Source organism: Sarcophilus harrisii, chromosome 2 (genome assembly GCF_902635505.1).
Source record: "Sarcophilus harrisii chromosome 2, mSarHar1.11, whole genome shotgun sequence".
In the NCBI taxonomy this organism is placed as follows: Eukaryota; Metazoa; Chordata; class Mammalia; order Dasyuromorphia; family Dasyuridae; genus Sarcophilus; species Sarcophilus harrisii.
The window spans coordinates 18,854,487-18,864,555 of record NC_045427.1 but is presented as its reverse complement, the minus strand read 5'-3'; the positions used below and the strand labels follow the sequence as shown (position 1 = coordinate 18,864,555).

At 41.6% G+C, this 10,069-nt stretch overlaps 1 protein-coding gene across 1 annotated transcript; it reads left to right on the top strand.

Annotated features, from left to right (window-relative positions):
• The first annotated feature begins 5,079 nt into the window (after positions 1-5,079).
• Positions 5,080-8,902, top strand: LOC105749220 (C-type lectin domain family 4 member F). Its single transcript, XM_031949201.1, has 4 exons — positions 5,080-5,213; positions 6,737-6,823; positions 8,243-8,311; positions 8,700-8,902. The coding sequence occupies exons 1-4, from the start codon at positions 5,150-5,152 to the stop codon at positions 8,900-8,902; spliced, it is 423 nt and encodes a 140-aa protein (XP_031805061.1). The 5' UTR covers positions 5,080-5,149.
• Positions 8,903-10,069: the final 1,167 nt, after the last annotated feature.

The window sequence follows — 10,069 nt, the reverse complement described above, 5'->3', positions numbered from 1 at the left end:
TGGTTGAAAAAATGAGAGCTATAGCATGACATCTTGAAGAGATATTAAGATCTAAGGAAGGATTTTTAAATATAGGAGACCTTTTTTCTTTTTTTTCTTTCAATTTTTAAAAATTATATTTAGACAGTATAAAAACCAAAGGATAAAATCCATCCTTTAAATTATATAATGCAAAACAGAATCACCTCATTGTTGCAAAGGTACAAAATCAAGAACAAATGCATAAGCACAATAAATGTACTAAAATTATTTTACATAATGATTTCTGATATATTGTGTTTAGATGAGATATAAGTAAGGTTATAGAAGACAGAGGGTAAGAAATCAGTTTTTTATTTCAGCTTTAACTATAAATAAATGAGGAATTTTATTCTGGTACCTTTTGCAATTTCCTCAATATCTATGTCTTCTATTCTTTGCCTTTTGGAGAAAACATAGCCGTGTAAGGCTGCTGCTTTTTGGGATGTGGACAAGGATCAAAATCTTCCTTAATGTACCCTCTGTCTACACAAATTTGAGGTGAAGGAAACCCAAATTACCAGAAATTTTCAGATGTAGTTAGGAGGAAAATAGCAGAAACGGTGCCTTGAACAGGAAACTAGTTTCTTTTCCCTTTCTTCTTCTGGAATATCTATGTAATAAGTTTCACATTCTTTACATGTATGCAGGAGAGCTTTTTAAAAGGATTTTTTTTTTTTTTTTAGGATTTTGAATGTTTGAAGGAAGAAAGAAACTAGTAGGTAGAAATTGAAGAGAATGTAGCCAATTATCATACATAGATTAAAAGATTACTGCATTCCAGAATGAAAAAAAAAAGAGGGATTAATTGAAGTTGTAATCTGCTGCAGAAGATGGGATAGTAGGTACATATAAAGGGCTTGGCTTGGAAAGGATAAGGATCTTCCCATTTCCAGAGATTAGTTAAAGGAGGCAAAAGATGAGGATGAAAAGAAGAGAATGAAAGCAGTAAGAGCTCATAGTAAATGGTTTCCATTTTCTCAGAAAAGTTAACTTCCACAGCTAAGAAAAAGGCAAATGAAGAAGATTCAAGGAACAAAGAGATCTGGAATGGTCTCTGTAGGCCATGCAGTGACACTTGAATTAGGGAGAAAAAAGTTGCCTTGCATGGTGGGTGGGCTCTATTGAGATTAAATACATTAGTGTATAGTGTACACTGTCATCATTGTTGCTTGATTTACTCTAACTCTTTTTTTGATGGCATGGGAATATAGTGGAATATTTGGGTGAAATCATTCTGGGCCGGGGGCTGGCAAGGAATGGGTATTGATAAAGTAGGGGTCCAATGGATCGGAGGGTAAGGGATTGCTTGATTAGCTAAAAGAGAATTTGGGGAGTAAAGTGAAGTCAGAACAGTGGGACATGGCCTTAGAACATCTTGAGAGATAGAAGGAATAGAGATCTGAATGAGGGCAAATACTTGATGTAGGAAGGTAAATGAGAGAAAGAAAGTGGAGTGATTGGAGGTAATGATCATTTAGGACAATTGTGAACAATGGTGAGGTCCAAGAGGTGACCTGTAACCTGTGTCTAAGATGAAGTGAAGGAGAACCTTGTGACATCTGAAGAGATGGGAGAAATCAGAGGTAAATGCTTGAGGGAGCATCAGCATGAATGTTGAATGCCCATAGAGTGAAACCAGGAGATAGATAAAAGAGGGTGATGCTAAACTGGCATTGTACTTCAGGGGAAAGGAGAGAGAGTGACTTGGAGGCCAGCAGGCAGCAGCCATTATGAATCTGTGGCAGTAACAAAGTAAATTTATTTTAAAAGCTTTTTATTTTCAAAAGACATGCAGAGATAATTTTCAACATTCACTCTTGCAAAACCTTGCGTTCCAAATTTTTTTCCTCCTTCCCTCTCCACTACTTCCCTGGGTGACAAGTAATCCAATATATGTCAAAGATGTGCAATTCTTCTATCCATATTTCCACAATTATCATGCCTCAAGAGAAAAATCAGATCAAAAAGGAAAAAAAATGGGAAAGAAAACAAAAAACAAGCAAATAACAACAAAAAGGGGAAAACACTATGTTGTCATCCACACTCAGTCCCCACAGTTCTCTCCCTGGATGCAGAGGGCTCTCTCCATCACAAGACCATTTGAAATGGCCTGAATCATCTCATTGAAAAGAGCCAAGTCCATCAGAATTGATTATCGTATAATCTTCTTGTTCCTGTGTACAATATTCTTTTGGTTCTACTCACTTCACTCAGCATCAGTTCATGTAATTCTCTCCAGGCCTCTCTAAAATCATCCTCCTGATTGTTTCTTATAGAACAATAATATTCCGTAACATTAATATACCACAATTTATTCATCCATTCTCTCACTGATGGGCATCCACTCAGTTTCCAGTTCCTTGCCACTACAAAAAGGGCTGCCACAAACGTTTTTGCACATGTGGGTCCTTTTTATATGATCAGAGTAAACTTAAAAGGAGGAGAAGCTTCTGAGCGATGGAGGGGAAGGGAGAGGCAGGTAGTGGTTATGGCCATCAAGTTTCCATTCTAGTCATTATCTCTCCTTCCTCACTCTCTACCCAACTCCCCATTTCCCAGGGAATTGTTAGGTATTCTCAATGCTAACTCCAAAGCAGTTTCACAACTTTTACCTTCTCTCCATTTACTTGGCTCTCAAACTAGATCAATCTCTCACTTCTTCCTCTACTTGAGTGGATCCTTAATTGCTTTTTGCCCATCTCTCATTCTTCTCTCCCAAACCCATCTTTCATAGGACTGTAGATTTAGAATTGAAGCCTCTAAGAGAGATACTTAGGTTTTATCTAGTCCAATCTCTTCTTAACAAATGAGGAAACTGAGGTTTAGGAAAGTATAATGACTTATCTAAGCCATAAAGTAAGTGGTAGGATTGGGGTTTGAAATAAAGTCCTCTGAACCCAAATTTAGCCCTTTCCCTCTCTAAGTCACAGATAAAATTATTGTTCTCAGATATTGATGTGCCCTAGTTATGCTCCAAGAAACATGGTGCCTAATGCTGAAAAGGTTAAGATATTGGGAGGGGGGAGGGAGATTTGGAGACTCAGCTGGGGGTGGATGGTAGAGATAATGAGTCTCCAGCAAACCAGAATCAAAAGATTTATATTTAGACAAATCATTAGAATTATCACCAGATACTATGCTACTGTTACAGATTCATGATGGCTTTCTCCTGCTGACCCCTAGGTCACTGTCCTTCCTTTCTCTTGAAGTACAATGCCCAGTTCACCATGACCCTCTTCTACCCATCTTTTGCTTTCACCCTATAAGCATTCAACATTCATGTTGATGCTCCCACAAAGCATCTACCTCTGATTCCTTCCATCTCTTCAAATGCCACAAGATGGATCTCACCATTGCTCACCATTGTCCCATCTGATCCTTACCTCCAATCATGATGAAAACCCTGCAGTCAGTGCTATAGAAGATAAGGGGAAGATTAGGCTGGACATTTGTATATCCTCGACTGATCAAAAGTGGTGATCATGTCACATTTCTAAGGTATTTTTAAAAATTTGCTAAGGTGGAGATGATTAGAGCTCAGAAATCTCAAGTTCCTTAGCCATGATCACACAGAGCACATATAACAAAACTCAGACTTCCCCATATCTCTTGACTCTAAGAACAGCACTTTTCCCACACTGCCCATCAAGCCAAGATCCTTGTTCTCTTTTCCTTCTTATCCAGTACTAGGTGGCTTCAGAATCCAAGCAGAGAGGAAGGGCTGTCTGGAATTCAAAGAAAGAGGAAGGGGGATGGTGAGAACCACCAGTCACCATGAAGTCATCATGGTGGTTTTGAGACGGATAAAATCATTGAGCCCATTCTCTTAAGCTATTACTTCCTCTACCATTTATCAAATGTTATGAAGGGCTTTGCTCTCCCCAAAACAGCCAGAGTTGCAGAGAACTTCCACTGGAAAGGCTGCTCCTGAGGAGGAGATAGGATGAATAGAGGGAGAAACTCTGAATGTAACGATACCAGAAACACAGTGTTTAATGCTGAATAGGGTAAGGTATTGGGGGAGATCTGGAGACTCAGCTGGGGATGGATGGTCGAGACTATGAGTCTTCAGCAAACCGGAACCAGAGATTTAGATATGGAAGAGATATTAGAATTACTATTACTGCCACAGATTTATGATGACTGCTGCCTGCTGGCCTGAAGTACAATGCCCAGTATACCATCGCCCTCTTCTACCCAACTCCTGGTTTCATCCTATGGACATTCAACATTCATGTTTCTTCAAAATTCATGATTTCCTCCATCTTTTGAAATGTCACAAGCTTCTCCTTTATTCCACAGGCCAAAAATTAGCACCTGGATCTCACAATTGCTCACAATCATCCTAGCTGATCATTACCTCCAATCATGATGAAAACTCTTCAGTCATTACTGTCAAAGACAAGGAAAAGATTTGTGTATTTTTGACTGACTGCCAAATTTATAAGGCATTTTTCTTTTTTGCTGAGGCCATTGGGATTAAGTGATTTGCCCAGTGTCACAGTTAGGAAGTTTTAGGTGTCTGAGATCAGATTTGAACTCAGGTCCTCCTGACTTGAGGGCTGGTGCTCTATCTACTGCACCACCTAGCTGTCCCTCTAAGGCAGCTTTTTAAAAACAATTTGGGCACTCACCTGGGGATGGATGGTAGAGACAATGAGTCTCCAGCAAACCAGAATCAAAAGATTTATATTTGGAAAAACCATTAGATTTGCGTGGAGATTTAAGCTCAGAAACTTCAAGTTCCTTAGCCATGATCATACAGAGTACATATAACAAAACTTAGACTTCCCCAGAACTCTAGACTCTAAGACTAGTGCTCTTTCCTTACTGCCCATAAAATCAAAATCTTTGTTCTTTTTTCCTTCTTACCACAGCACAAGGGTGGCTTTAGAATTGGAACAGAGAGGAATGGTTGCCTCTAATTTAAAGGAAGAGGAAAAGGAATGGTGAGAACCCCCATCCTCCCTTAACCGTGGAGGTTTTGAGATGGATGAGATCATTGAGCCCAATGTCTGATGCTATTACTTCCTCTACCTTTCATCAGATGATATGAAGGGCTCTGTTCTCCCAAAAGGACCTAGAGTTGGGAAGAACTCCCACTGGATGGGCTGCTCCTGAGGAGAAGATGGACAGAGGAAGACTCTCTGAAAACATGACTCCAAAAAACATGGTGCCTAATGCAGAAAAGGGTAAGGTATTGGGGGAGATCTGGAGACTCGTCTGGAGATGGAGGGTGGACACAATGAGTCTTCAGCAAACCGGAATCAGAGATTTAGATATGGAAGAGACACCAGAGGCATCAAGTTCAAAGCTTTCATTTTACATATGAGGAAATGGAGGTACAGAGAGATTAATTGACTTTCCCAGAGGCCCATAATTAGTAAGCAGTTGGATTAGGATACAGGACCAAGTGGTCTTCCAAGATCCCCTATCTATATCTTGTATGTGCATAATTACTTGTGTGTGGTCTCCTCTATGAGAATGTAAATTCCATGATGACAGGGATTCTTTTGTCTTTGTATCCCAGCAATTAGCTCAATGTCTGGCACACAGCAGGCACTTAAAATGCTTGCTAATTTGGTTTAGAATCCACGTTCAGGGCTCTATACTAAGTTGTGTCAAGGATGATTTTTTGGACGCCTGATCAATGACACCATAGATTGATAGTAAATTAAGTCTGATTCAGGAGTCAGAGGTCAGGAGAATTACAGGGGGAGAAAATAAGAGTAAAGTCTAGCAGTGTCTGGAAGAGGTTCATTAATCACCTTGTTCTTCCTCTACATTTCACTCTCACTTCCTTTCACCTTCTTGTCCCCCAACAAGATAGAGTCCAGTACTAAGCACCACAACTCCAGGAGCTCACTAATAAAATAGAGGGTGTCCAGAGGAGAACCAGGTTCAGGATGGTGAAGGGTTTTGAGTGCATATCATATAACGATCAGCTGAAAGAACTGGACGGGGGCTTGAAGTGGCCACTCAAGATGGCTAGAACTGCAGTGGGAAACAGTGAAGAAAGAAATGATTTTTGGGCATAAGAAATTCACAAGTAAAGGCAGTGAGATAAGAGATTGCCCCACGTATACAGGCAAAGAGTGGAGATAGGGGCAAAGAATGGGCCAAGTTAGATTGAAGTACAGGGTGTATCGAGGGGCGTAATTTGGTGTGAATATAAAATGAGGGTGGTGACACATGGTAAAGGACTTTGAATACCATATGGGATTAAGTTGAAAAAGTAAAGGTAGAACTGTAGGTAAGTATTGTCTCATGCATAAATCAGATATAAATATAAAGAAGAAACACAATATACCTATAATTGTAGTTAACATTTATGTTTCATTTAAGGTTGGCCAAGTACTCATTTATCTTATTAGATAAGTAACTTCTGGTAAGACCTTGACTCTGGGTCTATCTTAGGAATATAGTAAGGCAGTGGAAAGTGCTTTAGATTTGGACTTAAGGGACCTGGGTCCAAACTCCACCTATAGCATTTACTATCTTGGGGACCTTGGGCAAGATTCTTCACATGTTTGGGCCTCGGTTTCCACATCACCCAAATGAGGATTGGGTTGGATTATTTTGTCTCTTCTCAGACCTAAAATTCTGATCTTAAAGTCAGGACATGGAAGTGACAGAGGTACTGAGTGGGCTATGTTTTGGAAGGCACAGCCTCCAGATCCTGCTAATGACTCTTTTCTCTCTCTCCTTTGCCTAGCCTTCAGGAAGCTAAGGATCATCCAAACTCTCCTGTCACTCTTGGTTCTTGCCTTGGCTGCCACTCTTAAAGTTGTGGTTATTCTCTGTAAGTTCTCACCCTGCCACCACGCTTTACAGAGTTCCTGGCCTTAAATTTCTTTGTCTGCTCAGATTGGGAGCAGATCTGGGGAGGGAGCAGTCTAGACTTCATGGGGGTGGGGATGATTAGGTTCCAGGCCCTCTCATCATTGTTCTGATGAATATTGATAAAATTTTAATAAATCAGTCATTTATTAAATGCTAGGCACGGTGCTAGGCATTCTGCCCCCAAATTAAAAGGTGAGAGTTCTTGCTCTCAAGGAGCTGACGTTTGCCTCCTGATAGACTGTAAAGCTGAGGGTTACAGGTATTGATTTAAGGGCACAGTTGTCAGGATGCTGATCATTACAGCCCTTTCCTCTCCATTGCTCTCTCAGCTTTTAATCAGCCACATTCTGTTACAACAATTCTCTCTCTGTGTCTGTGTCTGTGTCTGTGTCTGTGTCTGTGTCTGTCTCTTTCTCTGTCTCAGTCTCTCTCTCCCTATCTTTGTCTTTCTCAATCTCTCTTTCTCTGTCTTGTAACAATTACAACAATTCTCTCTCTGTGTCTCTCTTTCTCTGTCTCTGTCTTTCTACCTCTTTGTCTTTCTCTGTCTCTGTCTCTACTTCTCTCTTTCTCTCAGTCTCTGTCTCTGCCTCAGTCTCAGTCTCTGTGTCTCTCCCCCTTTTAAAAATCTGGAGATAATGTCATAATCTCTCAGGCCCCTAGAGTCTTCTCTTCTGATGCTTTATGGAATTTAAAATGAATAAACCGTTAGGAGAATATTATTAATGGCTCAGAGCCCAGTCAGGAAAATAGCTAACATTTAGGCAAATGTTTTCTGTCTTGCTCCTAATTTAAATGAATACTTAAGTCTAGTTAATCCCTGAGCGCTCTGTGTTTGAGAAAAACTTCAGATTATACCAGAATCACAGCGGGAAAGAAATGAGGAGAACATATTGCACTGTCTGTTAATGGACAAGAACTGAGAGGGGAAGAAGAGACCTTTTCTGGAAACTTCCCTTAGTCCTTGTAATGATCAGGACAACCAATCCCTTCAGGCCGAGTCTTCCGATCCAAGCTATGTCAGGGGTCCTCCTGGATCTCTCTTCTGGGCTCCTCCACGTCCTGTGCTCCTGAGACCACTTCTTGGTAGCTCCATTCCCGAGCTGCTGCCTCTTCCTCTCAGTCTGCCTCATAAAGACTGTTTATGTCTCGTCAAGAACTCAGGAACTGGACTCAATCCGCCATTTTAGTCAAAGATCTGGATGGCTTCAGGTCATTCTTAGAACCCAAGTGGAAAGTTCATCCTTTTCAGCTGCAAGGTCTAGGATGGCGGTCGGTTCCCAAATCTCTGCTCCAGGGACTTCTCTGCTTACAGAGTTACTGACTAACCCCCTCTGTGGGCTTCTATCTCCCTAATGCCTTGCTCCTGTGATTCTAGATCTTCAAGGGAAAAATGACCAACTTGAGAGAGCCAAGGTCTCCAACACAGCTCTAAAACTACAAAACCGTGAGTCTCTTCCCCTACCTCAATCCTTTGCATTGACCCCTAACCTCCTGCTCAATCCCTCTATCACTCAAGCTTCAGTCTCATATGGAGATGTATCCAAGATGCAGGAAATTTGTTCCTCCTCTATTAACATCCTCATTGTGACTCTTCCTAACTACTTCAGAAAAAGGGAGGGAGTGAAAAGGACTTCAACCTCAATCCAACAAATGCTCCCTCTCTCTGATGCACCAGGCCCCAAGAGGCTTCTGATCAGACAATAATAATCTGACTCTGGCTCACGAGACCAAGCTCTGGTCACTGCTCTGTATACTGTCTACTGGCCAAGAGAAAAGCTGAATCCTGCTCAGCTGTGGTCTCTTTCTCTCCTCGTTCTTGCTTCTCTCTCAAGAAATCCTAGCTCAGAGATTCTCCGAGCGTTACATTGTCTATGGCGCATATCTCTACTACTTTTCCTGTGGCAACATGTCCTGGAACGATGCTGAGCAGTACTGTGTGTCAAGGGGCTCCCACCTGACGTCAGTGACCTCATCGGGAGAACAGGTCAGTGATGTCCTTGGCTGTCCTGGAAGTGGGAGGCAGAGAGGTCAGTAAGGTGGGTTTCTGTGGGCGGCTCGCTTTGCCTCTATGATAGTGTACAGGGGACTTGGACATTCTCTCACAGGCTTATTGGTACCACACAGAAAGGTAAAGCATCCATGGCCAGGGAGATGATACTGTCCCCCTGTCCCTTGTCACGGTCAAACTTGTATAATATTGGATTCATTTCTGAGTACTGAAAGAGCACTGATGAGCTGGGACATGACCAGCAAGGTGAGGGATCCCTGGAACCTATGCCCCCAAAAGCACCGGGGATGTTTGACCCAGAGAAGAGAAGATTCAGGGAACATGCAGGCTTCATGCTAGGATTTCACATTATGCCAGGAGGATTTCCCTGATTCTGCTGGGTACTAAATGAGGGAATCAGCAGGAAGTGTTGAGCAGTCGCCATAAGTCCTTGACAATGGGAGCTCTATCTTCAGAGAATGGAAATGCATGCTACTGGCCACCATTGAAGAAGCTGTGAGTGAGTGTGTATGTGTGTGTGTGTGTGTGTGTGTGTGTGTGTGTGTGTGTGTGTACCCAGAATTGTATAATGATGTGTAGCTGAAGGACCAAGATTAACAATTAGAGCATGTGCTGACATTCTGTAATGGGGACTTGCCATGGGGTAACAAGATGGATTGCTGACTGCCCCCTTAGCCACATCAAATTCTATTATTGGGAGCCATGGACCACACTTCTATCAGGAATGGGAATTATGATTAACCAAAGGTCATGCTGGGTATAAGGAGATCATATCATATTGCACTGATGATGCACATTAGAAGGGCAGAAAGGAGATCTCGCAGGTAACTGGAAAAGGACATAGGAAGATCACATTTAGAGTTTTAAATTCTACACAAAACACTTCATTCACACATGTTCTTTTGACACATAGGGGACACCGAGACCAAGAGTCTCAGGAAAGAACTTATAAAACATCAGTCACCATATTGAGCTCGTGCTCAAACTAAAGTGTTCTCTCCCACAACCTCTGTCCAACAATCAGCTCCTATCATTCCATTCCTCTCTGTGCTTTAGTCCTCTTGATCCTGTTCTTCATCCTCATGAATTCTCAGATCTAGTTCTCCCAGCTTATTATCAATGAGCAAGTCAGTACACTTCCCCTTGGCTTGGTGTCTTCATTTTATAATAAGATTCCTCATGTATAAAATGAAA

Coding starts and splice junctions, on each gene's coding strand:
- LOC105749220 (XM_031949201.1), top strand. CDS start 5,150: ATGGACAGAGGAAGACTCTCTGAAAACATGACTCCAAAAAACATGGTG. Junction 5,214..6,736: donor GGTGCCTAATGCAGAAAAGG/GTAAGGTATTGG, acceptor TCCTTTGCCTAG/CCTTCAGGAAGCTAAGGATC. Junction 6,824..8,242: donor TAAAGTTGTGGTTATTCTCT/GTAAGTTCTCAC, acceptor CTGTGATTCTAG/ATCTTCAAGGGAAAAATGAC.